The following is a 14,779-nucleotide window of genomic DNA, read 5'->3' as shown; positions in this document are numbered from 1 at the left end:
AAGTTTAGATCATGTTACATCATAATATACATGCCTGAGAAGTTTGTTGCTGAAATAACACTCCAGTATTGTCTCAAAACCCCTCTGTCTCAGCCCTGCTCAGAACAAGATGTTTCTGTGTTTGTGGCTTTAAAAGATATTGAGCTGTCTGACTCTGCTCCTAACTCTGTCCCTCTCAGGAAATGGATGTGGCTTAAGGGATGTGGCTCTCCTGAGAAGGATCAGGAGAGGGGGGTGGAACTTTCATCCAAGTGGGGAGGGCCAACCAAACCTAGGGGTGGCACTAACTCCCCACATGACATAATGGGGGGGAACCTGAAGACGGCTTGTTTCAGCACACATTTTCTGAAAGATGGAGAAAGAGAGGGGGGAGGGAATGGATTTTTCTGGTTCTTTGGGGGATTGTGGACAGACCAGGAGTACATATTTTGTTAGAAAAGCCTGAACACGGGTATTTTGCATAATATGTCCCCTTTAAGTAGTCCACTAAGGGCGCACTCACACTAGGCCATGCGTACCGTGCCGTATTCTAACAGTGCTGAAGCCCATTAGATCCCCTCCCCCGTCCCTCCTTTGGCCCTCACTCACAGTGCTAAACGCATCCAGGCCTGGGCACGGATACGTCACGTGCCATGTCATCACACAAAGCATCCACCGTTGATGAATTTATTCGTGTTGATGGCTCAGTTTACACGTGTTGTTGTTTAGGCTGTAAAATAGCAACAGATTTATACGATATCTGATCTGACACCAGAGTTATTTCAGCTGACCTAGGATCAGTAGCTATGTTAACTATACAGAGCAAAGTGAGGAGAGAGAGAGAGAGAGAGAGAGAGAGAGAGAGAAAGCGGTTCATAGCGGACTTTCAACTCGTATGAGCCCCTACAGCCGCTCTTCTGCGTGTCCATATACTATCTGAATCCCCCTGGAATTCTTTTACGCGCCATGAACTGAGACTGCGTTTGGATGCCATTCAGTGCTGCTACAAGCTCTCATGTCACAGGACAGCCTGTGTCCAGAGAAGGATTAAAATGTTCAGATAAAAGATTTTTCTAACCATGACAAGAGCAATTTTAACCATCTGATGAGAGCTGGAGGTGACAAACGCCTCAGGATTGATAAACGATGTTCCGTCCAAACGTCAGCAATCAAATTCCCAATTTCACTTCTTGGTGACATGATAGAGAATTAGAGGTAAGTTAATTCAGTGGATGATAGTTTGGCATTATAATTTTATAACAAGAGAGGTTAAATCAGCCGTGTGATTAACCCTGACACACACTTGTCCGTGTAATTGGCATTCTCCTTTACGCATGGAGGATGAAAGGTGTTTGTTATCCTGTGAGCTGCTGTTTGTGACTCAATCAAGGGAAGAAGCTTTATTTCCAAAAGCAAAAATCCTCTCACTGTGGTTAAAGCCTGACTTTGCTAGAAACTGGTCAGGAATGTGGACTGGACTGGAATCCATTAGAACGAGGTCGTAGTGAAGCTGTGTGAAGTTAAATTTTTCAGCTCATATAAAGTCCTTTTAACTTGTTGAAATTCAATGAGACTAAATTTATAGTTGTCACTATCTTTCTAGAAAAAATCCTGCTGTCTCTAGCATGCAGCTGCTGCGCTCTCTGTGCTCTGAAGCGGGTCCCTCTGTTACTTCATGTTAAGTCACATTCCCGCGCTTGTGCTCCTTCATTTGCATCTGTGCCGTGCCACGGCCAATTGCACTCACACTGGCCAGATGTACCAGACTTTAGGCTGAAACGAGCCCAGGCATGGTACGGATGGCCTAGTGTGAGTGCGCCCTAAAGTACCGATATTTGTGCTTCCCTATTGTCTTTGCATGCCTTCATGTGCTCTTGAAATTATAGAGGGAAACCTAAAATTAAATGTGACTCGTTAGTTGATTTAAACACCATTAAAGTGTTCATACTTGGCTATCACTAAACCCACATTTTAGAAATGGAGTTAAATCAGATATATCTACAGATATATATACTCTACAAGTCCACTGCTCTGACTCAGTTTTGTTAAACATCCAGAAAATATGTTTTTTATCATTCTGATGCTATTCAATCATTATTTCTTCTTTAGGGAGGCTGATGATAATGCACTTCCACTTCTGTCAGCATTCTAAAACCACTGGTAACCAGTAGCTACCTATTATCATGTGACAGAGAGAGTACCCAGTGTGATGGACTTACTTCACCTCCGTCTGATAATTTGTGTCTGTGAAGGCAGAAAAGAGAAAGGGAGCAGCTTACCTGTGAGCTTGTTATGGCTGAGGACGAGCTGAGTGATGTTCGACAGAGTGACTGAAACAACATGAAATATCACATCAACACAGCATGGCAACCACATCAGCAGTGTTTACATTTAGGGATGCATGGTATTGGATTTTTGCTGATATCTGATGTGCTGGGCTCACAATGGGCATCTGTACAGGCCCTATAAAAGGTATTCACCCCACTGGATGTTTCACCCTTTTATTGATTTTATAAATCAATCATGGTTAATATCATTTGGCTTTTTGAAAAAATAAACTCTTAAACGTCAAAGTGAAAACGCATTTGTACAAAGAATTTCCAATTTAACAACAATATGAAAGACAGAATTTGTGACTGCATAAATATTTACCCCCTTTAAAGTGACAGGCCCAATTCAACAGAGGTCCAGCTTATTGGTGCAAGTAGTCTCACACTTAGTAATTTGGGGATCACCTCAGCGCAGTGACTGTGTCTCAAGTGATTGTAGTATGACACCTGTAACTGGGAGGTCCAGTCACTGGTTAATCAGCATTCCTGGCTACCATCACACCATGAAGACAAAAGAACACTTCAAGAAACTCAGAGAAATGGTGATTGAAAGAGACAAAAGTGACAAAAATTTCAAGGCACCGAACATCCCCCAGAGTTCAGTTAAATCCATCATCAAGAAATAGAAGTAATATGACATGTCTAAATCTGCTTAGATCCGGCCGTCCTCACAAACTGAGTGGCAAGAGGGAGACTAGTGAGAGAGGCCAACAAGACAACTATGACAACTCTGAAGGAGTTACAAGCTTTAGCAGCTGAGATGGGAGAGACTCTGCATACAACAGCTGTTGGCTGGGTTCTTCACCAGTCAAAGCTTTATGAGAGAGTGACAAAGAGAAAGCTACTGTTGAAGAAAACTCATATTAGATCTCAACGAGAGTTTGCCAAAAGGCATGTGGGAGACTCCATGGTCAAGTGGGAGAAAGCTCTTTGGTCTGATGAGACCAAAAATGGCGCTTTTTGGCCATCAGACAAGACAATATGTTTGGCAGACACCCAACATGCACATCACCACAAACACACCATCGCCACTGTGAAGCACGGTGGTGGCAGCATCATGCTGTGGGGATGCTTCTCAGCTGTGAGTCCTGCAAGACTTGTGAAGGTAGAGGGTAAAATTAAAGGAAAATCCTGGAGGACAATCTTATTCAGTCTGTAAGAGAACTATGGCTTGGGAGAAGATTTATTTTCCAGAAAAACAATGACCCAAAGCATACAGGGAAAGCTAAACAGAAATGGGTCAAAGACAACAAGGTGAATGCTCTGGAAAGGCTGGGTCAAAACCCAATCTCAATCCAATAAAAAACTCTGGCTGGACTTGAAAAGGGCTGTTCGCACCTGATGCCCATGCAACCTGACAGAGCTTCAGCAGTTTCGCAAAGATGAATGGAGTAAAATTGCAGTGTCAAGATGTGCAATCCTGATTGATACCTATCCTCACTCAATGCTGTGATAACAGCCAAAGACGCATCTACAAAATACTGATTTGAAGGGGGTGAATATTTATGCTGTCACTTATTTGACATCAGAGATTTTTATTCATCTTATTGCTTGTTTTAATCTCTTTCCATTTTGACATTTAAGAAAAATTAAATTTTAGTATTTTTGTCAAAAAAAAAAAGCTAAATTATATTTATTGACCTACGTTAGATACGTGACCTATGTTCCTTATTTTTACCCAGCAGAAGAGGTGGGCTGGCCCTCACGTCATCAACACGAACACATACCCTGCTCTATCAGCGTTTGTATCTTCTACACGTATTGGAAGTTTCTCATAGTGAAATTTTAGCGTAGTAGCCTTTATAATCACACCAAGAAGACGGTTAATTAGTGGTCAAACGTCGTTCTCGTATAACTCACATAGTCCTGGGACGTCCAACATGTTTGAAATGCCTCTGTCGCACATCTCCACCTCTGGGAGGTTCTTGTCTCGACTTTCCTCCACAATCTTCTTCAAGGACTTGGACATTTTTCCTGTAAACACTAAAACGAGAAAGTCAAACATTCAGTTAAAAAAAAGTCATTTTTACTACAGAAATGGAAACGTTAAACAGTCGCGACATTTCACAACGAGCCAAACTCACACGTTAAAACACGGGATAAACGGAGGACAGATGGGTTGAATAAAGGCAAACTATTTAAAGGGTGTTTCACCTTGTCGTTTATAAAAAAAAAGTATGGAAAATTAAAAATGTAAAGGCTTTAGATTCCTGACGGAGACTCCGCTGCTCGCTCACACCCTACCGGAAGTTTATGTGAGAGCCACTATGCCATAATAGGATACTTCCTGTTCCTAGATACGTACACAAGAGGAGGGCTCACCAAACTTCACATTTAACAGGAAAGCAGCAGATGTTCGCTCACACAGTCCAAAATAACACAGAACTATTTTTTCTTTCATCTCCTTTTTAATGTTTACAAATGTCTGACGAAGCATTACTTGCCCATTTAAATACTTCACGAAGACTACCGACAATGTATTCCAAGTCATTATCAAGTTATTTTACCGTATTATGTCGCCAGTTTAAAATACTTTTTTTTAGTTTACGCTAAATTTAACGCATCAAAAAATAGAAGATTTCTTCCTCTATACAAATGATACATGCATACGGCTTGTCCAGGCTTATCTATTTTTCCTCCTCAAATGTTTATTTAACCAAATTTGTATTACCCCTGCATTGCTTTTCTCAATGACTGTCAGTAGGAGGACGTGTTCAGCTCGTTTTACTTGCATTGCACTTTTTTATTTTTTATTTTTTAATTCCTCAATTCCATTTTTTCCTCCAAAAATTAGACTGCTAAGGAGAAACTTCTTCAAATTTCCTACTTCACTAAATGTGAAGGAAGTGTACTTTAAAATCATCAATGGTATACATCCATCTTAATCATTTCTCAGACGGTCTTTCCATCTGGACTATGATAATGAATGTTCTTTTTGTAATGAACAAACCGAAATGGCTGAACATGTATTTTATGACTGTATTTCAGTGGTTGCCTTTTGGGAGGACTTTAATCTTTGGGTACCCTCTATTCTTTAACTTAACTTTGTCATAAAAAGAAAATGTGACTTTTTTGCCTAAATGACAGGTTTTAGATAATACTCTTGATAGCATTGGTGAGTTCTTTATACGTAAAACCAGATCCCTTTCCATAAAGAGCTTGAAAACTACTTCTCATACGTAAAGCCTTAAAATTACTGAGCATATTTGAAGAGTATGGCCTGTCAGAAAACCCTTATTTTTTCGCTTCTGCTTGTTGATTACTGTTTATGTACTTTATGGTGAAAAAAATGGTACAATTTTGCATAAAAATGTCTTACATTAAGCCAAAAGTGCTTCAAAAAGGAATGACCGTCAGGAAATAACAGAAATCGAAATCGGTTTCCTACCAAGAAGATTATTCCGTATCCTACCTCTAGGGGGCGGTAAGCGCTAAGTCGTCCCTCTGGCAACCATCACAAACATCGAGTAGAAGAAGTGACCTGGCGTCACGGCAGTACAGCATGGAGGAACTACGAGTGCTGGAGCTTTACAGTGGGATAGGAGGAATGCATTATGCTATAAAAGGTGAGTTAATCATCGGTAAACTCGGATTTCTGCATTTTTACTTACTGCTTCAACCCGTTAGCGAATCTGCCAGACTGCGTCTCACTGAAACAGTATATTCCATGGTGATAATATTCTAACTTTCTTCATTCAGGTTTTGACTTCAGCTGTCACTGTCTTCAGCTAAAGATGAGCATCCTAAAAATGTGTTGAACGCAACCAATACAGACAGCAGATGTCAGTTGTTTCAAGTGAACCACCGCTCTGAAAAAAGTGTCGAATTGTATTTTAAAGAATAGTAACCACAGCTGACATGCTCTTACCATTTTGCGAATTAGCAAAATGAGCGAATAATCGATTAAGAGATTGACTGAAGATTGAGATGAACTACCTGAATGTTTGATATTTTTAACCACCAAACCAGTATTCCCGTTCTGACGGCACGATTGCAATTACATTAATCCTGCAGTATAACAGACTAACTGTGAATAACGGCTGAATGATTTGTTGATTTACTTTAGATGCCACGTCTCTGTGTAATATGACTTCAAATGTTTTAATGGGCAAGATGGGTACCAACAATTCCTCAACATTCCTAGTCATTGTTTCTTCTTGAGACAGCCTTCTTAATATTTTTCTATCTTAATACAGTAATTTTTTGTCTTAAATGTAATGTTTGTTAGATGTGTAGTTTGTCATCCAGTGGAAATTTAACAGAGCTGCATTTTCTGTTGTTATGGGGCAGTAACAGTGTTATATTATGAATGTTTTTCTTTCCTTTAGATAGCGGAATACCCTTCCAGGTAGTTGCTGCCATCGACATAAACACCATAGCTAACCAGATCTACCAGCACAATTTTCCAGACACCCCACTCTGGAACAAGACTATAGAGGTGGGTTACAGTCTAGACTTTGGCATTGCTGCTTGTCTCTGAACTGTGATTGAAAATTAAAATGGATTAGTTATGTGTACTCTGATGACTGGTGAATCTGCTGTATCTGTTTTCATTCACTTTTTAAAATCAATTAAGAAGTGAAAATCCTGCTGTATGCACTGGATAAGACATTCATTTCCCATTCTCTCTTTTTAATTTTCAGGGCATAACACTTGATGACTTCAACAAATTATCTTTTGACATGATCTTGATGAGCCCACCTTGTCAGCCTTTTACAAGGTACTGTATGTCTAATGTGATTTGCATTTACTGAGATTCAATAGGTTGTCGAGCCTCACCTCTGTTGTGTAAGGGCACACTCACATGAAGCAATCCATAATGTTGTGTTACTAAATATACTATAATATACTCTGCATTCTTGAATTTCTGTCGGGGTTAATAGAGTATCTATCTATCTACTGGGCCTGGATTGGAGGGGTGTGCCTCATCACAGTACGGTTGCTCATGCAAGAACACAAACGTGTATGCAACACAGTCGATGTATAATCAATGCACCCCCTTGAATAGTAGTGAAATGAAGGAGTGTTTGATGACTGTATTTGACCAAAACAACCCCAATACAAGCCATAAAGCTCCAGTCATGATCCCTGTGCTTTCATTGGGCTGTCTTTGGTACAGCCATTCCTGAAAGCACAGCCATTCATAATTTGTATCACAACATTTTGACGTGCATGTACAGGAGGCCAACAACAGACTGGGAAGGGGGTGGATCTTGCATGTGGGCCATGTTCTGTAACTGCCCTGTCTGTCTTCAGGGATTTGAAATTTGTTTTCTTTCTTCTCCACTTTTATTCCTATCTCTATCCTTGATACAGGTTAGGACATCAGGGGGACATCGCCGACCCTAGAACGAAGAGCTTCCTCTACATCCTTGATATTCTGCCAAGGTCTGTTGATTTGAGTCTTATTACTCATCAGTCAGAAATTATTAATCATGAAACATTTTCAAAAGACACAACTTTCTGATTATTTTCAGTTTTGTTATGTTGCAGCCTGATCCTACAGTCTCTTAAATTATTTTTTTCTCTCGTTAATCTACACTTAGTACGCCACCATGACAAAGTGAAAACAGAATTCTATAATTTTTTTGCAAATGTATTAAAGGGTAAGTGAACCGCCAGCTCAGATCTAACTCCACCCACTTAAATATTTCAAAAAATGCACAGAAAGTGAGCAGTTTGGTACTGAGAGGAGGGAGGGAAAAAGGATGTTTTTTGGTTTTGTTTTGTTTCTTTAAATGATGGGGTTTTCCAGATGAAGCGCAAGTGACAGTGACTCCCCTTGCCAGAAAGTGACAGAGTCCCACAGCAAACTGCCTCAGAATGATCCTTTGGGTGAAGATATTTTTCCCCTCCAGAGTCTCCCTGAAGCAGGCTGTTGAGTGGTGTTGGACTGTTTTGCTCCTGAGCACTACCTGCTTGTGCCATTTGCTCCAGTATCAGCATCACTACAGCCAGAGCTCTCAGAGCTGAAGCAGTACAGAAGAGGATGAGAGTGGTCTCTGGATGGTAAAGTCAGTTAGAGGCAGTAACATTCTACCTTTTATATAGAGTTTGTCATATAAGCCCTGCCTTTTCAGAAAATATTTTTCAAAGCAGATGTTCATTTGAGCTAATTAAAAGTTGTAAAATTTAGATTTATATCAGTTTGGTGCAAATATCAGAAATAACACCAGCATTGATGTGTTTTATCATAGTTCAGTCAGATACCTCAGTGTACAGCTGAAAAAAAAGTTAAAGTCTTCACTACTTCTTTAAAAAGAAAAAACTGAAATATCAGTAAGTATGCGCACCTTTTACTCATTACTTAGTTAAAGCACCTTTGACAACATTTACAGCCTCAAGTTTTTGATATGATGCAACAAGTTTTGCACACCTGGATTGGGGTTTTTTCCACCATCTTTCTTTGGAAATCCTCTCAAGCTCAGTCAGGTTGGATGGGGACCCATTTTCAGGTCTCTCCAGAGATGTTCAATAGGGTTCAAGTCAGGGCTCTGGCTGGGCCATCAATTTGATTTACCACAGGTGGACTCCATCCAAGGTGTAGAAACATCTCGCCAAAGATCCAGAGAAATGGGAGGAACCTGAGCTAAATTTCAAGCATCGCTGAAAAGGGTCTGAATACTTATGTCAGTGAGATATTTCATTTTTTGTTTTTAAAAAATCTGCAAAAATGTTGTGTTGTAGCATCAGGTTGCAACATAAGAAAATCTGATGAAAAAAAGTGAAGGGGGTCTGAATACTTTCTGAATGTGCTGACATATGATCTTGTGTTTCCAGGCTGTGCAAGCGTCCCCGTTTAATCCTGCTGGAGAACGTGAAAGGCTTCGAGAGCTCCTCTGCCAGGTAATGACAGATGAGAACATTGAATGAGTCACTCAAAGACCTGCAGGGTCAACATGTCAATATACAGAAGCTGTGTCCAAACTATGCCCTGGGGGCCAAATGCGGCCCGCAATCCATTTTTGATTGGCCCGCAGCAAATTGTAAACGTTAAATTAAATATGGCCCACATTTGAACATGAAGCCTGTGCTTGACTGTATTGTACTTTGTAGTTTCAGCACAAGGCAGTGCTTCCATGCTAATTCTGTAAACAAACATTTTGACAAGAAGAATTTATTGATTTGATTTATTGATTGATATTGAGTTTTTTTGTGACTTAATGAAGACAACACTGTAAATGGAAAAAATAATAGCAACCCAAATAATAACAATATTTTGATTTATAATGCCCTGATGGATAAGGAAAGGCTAATAGCAGTACCAATGGTGTTTTAGAGGCAGAGCCAGTGGTAGTCAGGGCTGACCAGGCCCCCCTGAAATCTGATTGGCCTCCCTAAAGTCCTTAAAATGATTGGCTATTTGCCTTGTCAGCCATTAACTATCTATTTAAGCATATCTTAACCATCATGAGATTGGCTTTACTAACTTTACTATCCTCAAGGTGAGGCATATAAAAGCAGCCCCATCATCCTTATATATTTTCGTATGCGGCCCTCAGTGGAAAAAGTTTGGACAACCCTGGTATAAAGCAACATGAACAGTGCAGGAATAATAATGGGAATGCCCTTTAATGACTGGAATGATATTTAAGTAACAAATGAGAAACAAGTTTATTTCTAGAGTTTATAAAGAAACATGCTTCTCTGCTTGTTCTTTATCCACTATTCCTCCTACATTCATTATCCAAGATCCAATTAAGGAAAAAATATAATCTTTCATCGCATTCATCTGTTACACCCACAGCATCCTTGAGCAGATTTTACTGCCCTTTTTTGGTGATATTGAAACTTAAATTATGTACTAAGAAATATTTTCATTATTGATACTGGGTCTGGTGGTTAAAAACAGCCAAAAAAACACTTTATATCACTTTACAGAGACTTTAAGTTGTAAAAAACATACATGTGCATTTATCTGGTTATTTTCTGTCTTTATTAAGAATATCATTGATATGTATTGCAAAAAGAAAATATATTTTAAAGTGTCAGTCTTTTCCAGTATTCTGCTTACACAACACCAGTTGCTCCCCGTAGCTTTAAGGTCCATATATTATCTCTGGTTGTCGGGCTTTGCTCCTGTGTAGCTATTGAATATTAAACTCTTCTTGGGTCTTTTACTTTCTTATCTACTGGACGTTAGCATGCCTTATGTACTCTTATTAAACACTGTAACAGTCTTATAATTTCTGAGTTAAAAGTTAAACTGTCTTCATGTTATATATTTTTCTGCAGGGAAAGATTGGTGAAAACTCTGAAAGAATGTGGATACACCTACCAGGAGATCATGATCTCACCCCCCAGTGTAAAGACAGTTTGTGTAACTTTATGAAGGACATGTTAACTGTTTGTCATACATGGGGAGTCTTATTTAAATGACTTGTGTATTCATAAATGCAGGTTGGGATCCCAAACTCAAGACTGCGTTATTACCTGATTGCAAAGATTTCAACTGAAACCTTCAGTGCAGAGACGAGGTCAAAGGTGAGATTACTGGCTGTGATATCATGAGAAAGAAGCTGCTAGCTCCAGTGATGGCTAAATGTAAACTTTAACCTTCATTATATACAGTACATACATTCTAGTAGCCGAGAAGAGCCAAGACATCAAAGTTTTCAGCACTGGACTATATCAGTAGAAAACTCTTCTAAATTGTGTGTACACAAGGTTTTTGACAAAGCATGTTGTCCTACAGATTTTAGAAGCCTTCCCCCATGCTGCTGAGACTGACTCTCCAGTCTTCCCCTATCCCACTGAGACTATTCCCCCTGAGCAGCATGCAGTCTCCAGCCTTTCGACTCCAGATACCTGCCAACCAGAAGAGGATATGCAGGGGGGGCATTTCCTGTATAAATTAGAGACAATGATAGAGGTCCAAAGAAAAATGAATCAGAATAATGATCTGTCTGTCAGGCAGATCAGAGACTTTTTGGAACCACAAACAGAAGATAAGGTTGAAAAGTTTCTCCTTCCTCCGAAAACTCTGCTGAGATACGCTCAGATCCTGGACATCGTTCAGCCCACATGCAGGAGATCAGTGTGCTTCACCAAAGGGTAGGTAGGGTCACCGCTCTAATCTCCTTACTTATCTTTTAAAGATAAAAACAAACAAATGAACCAAAAGAAGAGCTGTTTTGGAACTGAAACACTGGCTGCTGAATACTGAGCTTAGCCAAATAATCTTGATCTCTAAAAAGAAACACAATTTCCATCACTCGTAAGCAGTCTTTACTGAACATCCCATGATTGTATTTCTTTAATAAACTTTTCATGGTATACATTTTACCTGCTATTTTCTGTAAAGGCTTGTACTGTTGAAATGATCCCATTGTAATGCTGCTGATTGTGTTGTTTCTTTTCAGCTATGGTCGGTATGTCGAGGGAACTGGCTCAGTACTGCAGAGTTGCATGGAGACCGAGGTAAGTTTGGTTTCAGTACAGGAAAGTGTGATTGTTTGCATTCAGAATCAAGTTACATGTGCCTTTACAGGAAATGTCTGGAACCACACATCCACTCTTCAGAGGCTTTTTTAAAGGGAAAAATGTCTCCTTGCCATGTTTTGTTGATAAAAAGCAGGGTAATTTACCTCAGGTAAGCACTAATTTGCTCCTGATTTGGCTACAATAACCCCCTGAGCAATGGAGACGGTGCAAATCTGCTTTAAAACAGAGCTTAAAATCATTACTTTGTTCTGGCTCTGGTTTGGAGGGGTTAAATGTTATATCGGTCAAACTCATTTACATTCTTGAGACTTTTATTTTCTAAACCTCTGCACTGAGACTATGGATCTGTCTCTGTCCTTTTATGGTTCATCTCCTTTTGATTGTCAGAAAAGTTTTATTCCTAACGTGTCTGTGTTTTCTGCAGATGGCAAGCATATTTCGAGGTCTTGACCAGTGCTCTGAAGATGAGAAACTCCAGCAGCTGTTCAAACTAAAGCTCCGTTATTTTACTCCAAGAGAAGTCGCCAACCTCATGGGCTTCCCTCAAAGCTTCTGTAAGTCAAAAAATAAAAAACAAATTGCTGATTTGGGGGGCCTTAACGTGTCTTAACAGCCACCAAATATGCTCTGTGAAATTATATTGCTGGTGTGAAAGCTGGCATGATGATATTTTACACTGTGGGATGGATAATAAACCTGTGTGTTTATTCTTTTTTCTTTCTTTACCTGTGTATTTTTCAGCCTTTCCAGAGCAGATCTCTACCAAGCAGCAGTACAGAGTCCTGGGAAACAGTCTCAATGTGGTGGTGGTGGCGAGACTTTTGCAGCTGATGATCTCCTAACCCTAAGAACTGACTGGACAAGAAAATGTTATTTTTCATTTAAGTAATACATAACAAAGTACATGCTCAGATGTATAAATGGAGTTAACTTATCAAATTGTGGACAAAACCCATCAGAGACGTCAGCAGTTAAGTGTCTTCATATCACTGAAGGCAGTGCTTGTCTTAAGGCTGAATTTGTATATTTGTTTTTTATAAATGCAAATATCTTTTTAATTAAAAAAAATTAAAGAAACAATTTGTGTGTTTTATTTTTATTTTCAACAATATTTGACAAGATGCAATATATTTATGATGTACCACTCTTTATTTATGAACATTGTTTTGACACCTTGTGTTACAATTTTTCCTTGTCTTGTAAAGTTTGTTATATTGTAAAGATTGCGTGTAAACCCGTTTCACCGTTAAACACAGTGATTAACTATTTAGCACATACAAAAATCTTGTGATTGGATTGAGATAAAAACTCAGTTCATTACAAGTTCTAAGGGAGTTGTGACATTTTAGTTTGTTTCTAAGTCTGTGTTGTTTATGACTGATTGTGACTAAGGGGAGGGTAAAACATTTTGTGTAAAAAAAAAAAGGGTACAATTTAAAAATGTGTTTTTGGTGCAAAGCTATTTTTATTAACATGAGAAGTGAAAATCTTGTAAAGAAAAGTTGAGAAAATATAATTCTTCATTCAGGTGCAATAATTGAAAATAACAGGTCTATAAAATTCAAGGTTATGAATTTCTTTTAAATTTAAATTTTAGACTGTAACATAAATAGACTATCCCACCTATACCCCAAAGTTTCTCGCCCAAGGACACATCAAATGTGTGACTGCTGGGGACTGAACCAATAACCTCCTGATTACAGGTTTGCTGACTCTACCCACTAAGCCAAAGACTGTATTGGCAGGTTCACTGGACAGCTGTCAGTGATTATGGCAGAATTTTCAGCAGCTTATAACACACCAATCATTAAACTGTGAGTGTAAAAGAGAAGAAAGACAAAAGGATAATAAAATATCAAGAAAATGGGTCTGTGATTTAAAAATAAAAGGAAAGGTAGAAGAACAATGTTTATGCAGTGACTTAAAGATGTGCTGTTATGTACCTGTTTATTCACTTATTTATTTATTTATTACAAGGGACAATGCAAATTAATGAACATGGACATGTAAGGGTTAAGTGCAAGATTGTAGCCATAGGCTAATTTCAATTTGCAGTCTCTGGCAGGTTGATGGTAAATATAACAAAGATTACATTAAACATGTACAAAAAACAAAAAGCGACCATTGTAGTTGAAGTGCGTAAGGCAGATGGTTAAGTGCTCTAGTGCTAAAGTGCAGATGTATTGCTGATGTATTGCACATGATCATGAGTGTGCTTAAGGAAACTGCACATTTGCCCTTGGTCTGGTCATTTAAAGTGCTAATATTATTGCACATAGTTTGCACATACAAACGTGTTTATGCATTGCACATTGTACTGGAAGAGCATACATAAGTGTATCTATGTATGTGATATTACACAAAAGATGCATACATTATTGCATGTAAGTATATTCATAGAGATAATGAAATAGTTAAATATGGTCCCAATTCTGGTTATTAATAATAATTCTTGTCACTAATAAACTTAGTACCAAAACTCAAAAAAAGATGTTTTATTAAAAATTTCTAACAACCAAAAATAATGGTTCAAAACAAAAAGGCATAAAAGGCTGTTCTTAAAATAAAAATCAAGAGAGGAGATGGAGATGCAAAAAGAAAAAAGGGAGATGCAGACAGAAAGAAGAGGTAGGTGCAAAAGGAGGGTAATGCGGAAGAGAAGAAGAGGGGGATGCAAAAAGCAAGGAAACGAGTAGAGTCACATGCAACCATGTTTGACAGAATACTGATCATTCTCATATTAGCTCTGGCAGCTAAATGGTAATTATGTTAGCAGTAGAAGTTGAGCAGCTCTTTTCACGATGCCAGTGGTTCCCAACCTTTTTTCCTATGAGCCCCCCTTTCTTGTATCATAGAGGAGATGAGGACCCCCAGGACCCACACAAACAAAAGGTGATACATGGATGTCAAAAATTAACATCAAACTAAAAAGTTTGCATAGCTTAAATCTATATTAAATATCCCCACACAAAGGTTTTCTTATAAAGAAACCTTTGCATTACCTATTCATAAGTGTTTTACCATGA

At 38.8% G+C, this 14,779-nt stretch overlaps 2 protein-coding genes across 3 annotated transcripts in view; one reads left to right on the top strand and one right to left on the bottom strand.

The window, feature by feature from the left end:
• rsu1 (Ras suppressor protein 1) overlaps positions 1-4,569 on the bottom strand; it is a 41,715-nt gene extending 37,146 nt beyond the window's left edge. Inside the window, exons 1-3 of one of the 2 annotated variants that reach the window (XM_041814174.1) lie at positions 4,464-4,569; positions 4,170-4,292; positions 2,259-2,309 (exon numbers count right to left, since the gene is read on the bottom strand). In XM_041814174.1, the coding sequence (XP_041670108.1) occupies positions 2,259-2,309; positions 4,170-4,278 (160 nt within the window). In that variant the 5' untranslated portion in view covers positions 4,279-4,292; positions 4,464-4,569. Of the gene's footprint in view, positions 1-2,258; positions 2,310-4,169; positions 4,293-4,393 lie in introns of both variants that reach the window. The other variant, XM_041814173.1, reaches the window with a different exon arrangement.
• A 1,223-nt stretch (positions 4,570-5,792) lies between these two features.
• Positions 5,793-12,809, top strand: trdmt1 (tRNA aspartic acid methyltransferase 1). The gene is made up of 11 exons (XM_041814280.1): positions 5,793-5,875; positions 6,638-6,747; positions 6,953-7,029; positions 7,626-7,697; positions 9,090-9,155; positions 10,545-10,614; positions 10,710-10,793; positions 11,005-11,363; positions 11,672-11,729; positions 12,178-12,307; positions 12,495-12,809. The coding sequence occupies exons 1-11, from the start codon at positions 5,812-5,814 to the stop codon at positions 12,593-12,595; spliced, it is 1,191 nt and encodes a 396-aa protein (XP_041670214.1). The 5' UTR covers positions 5,793-5,811; the 3' UTR covers positions 12,596-12,809.
• Positions 12,810-14,779: the final 1,970 nt, after the last annotated feature.

This window comes from Cheilinus undulatus, linkage group 19 (genome assembly GCF_018320785.1).
Source record: "Cheilinus undulatus linkage group 19, ASM1832078v1, whole genome shotgun sequence".
In the NCBI taxonomy this organism is placed as follows: Eukaryota; Metazoa; Chordata; class Actinopteri; order Labriformes; family Labridae; genus Cheilinus; species Cheilinus undulatus.
Note: the sequence above shows the minus strand (reverse complement) of the source record. Positions and strands in the feature narration are given on the sequence as shown.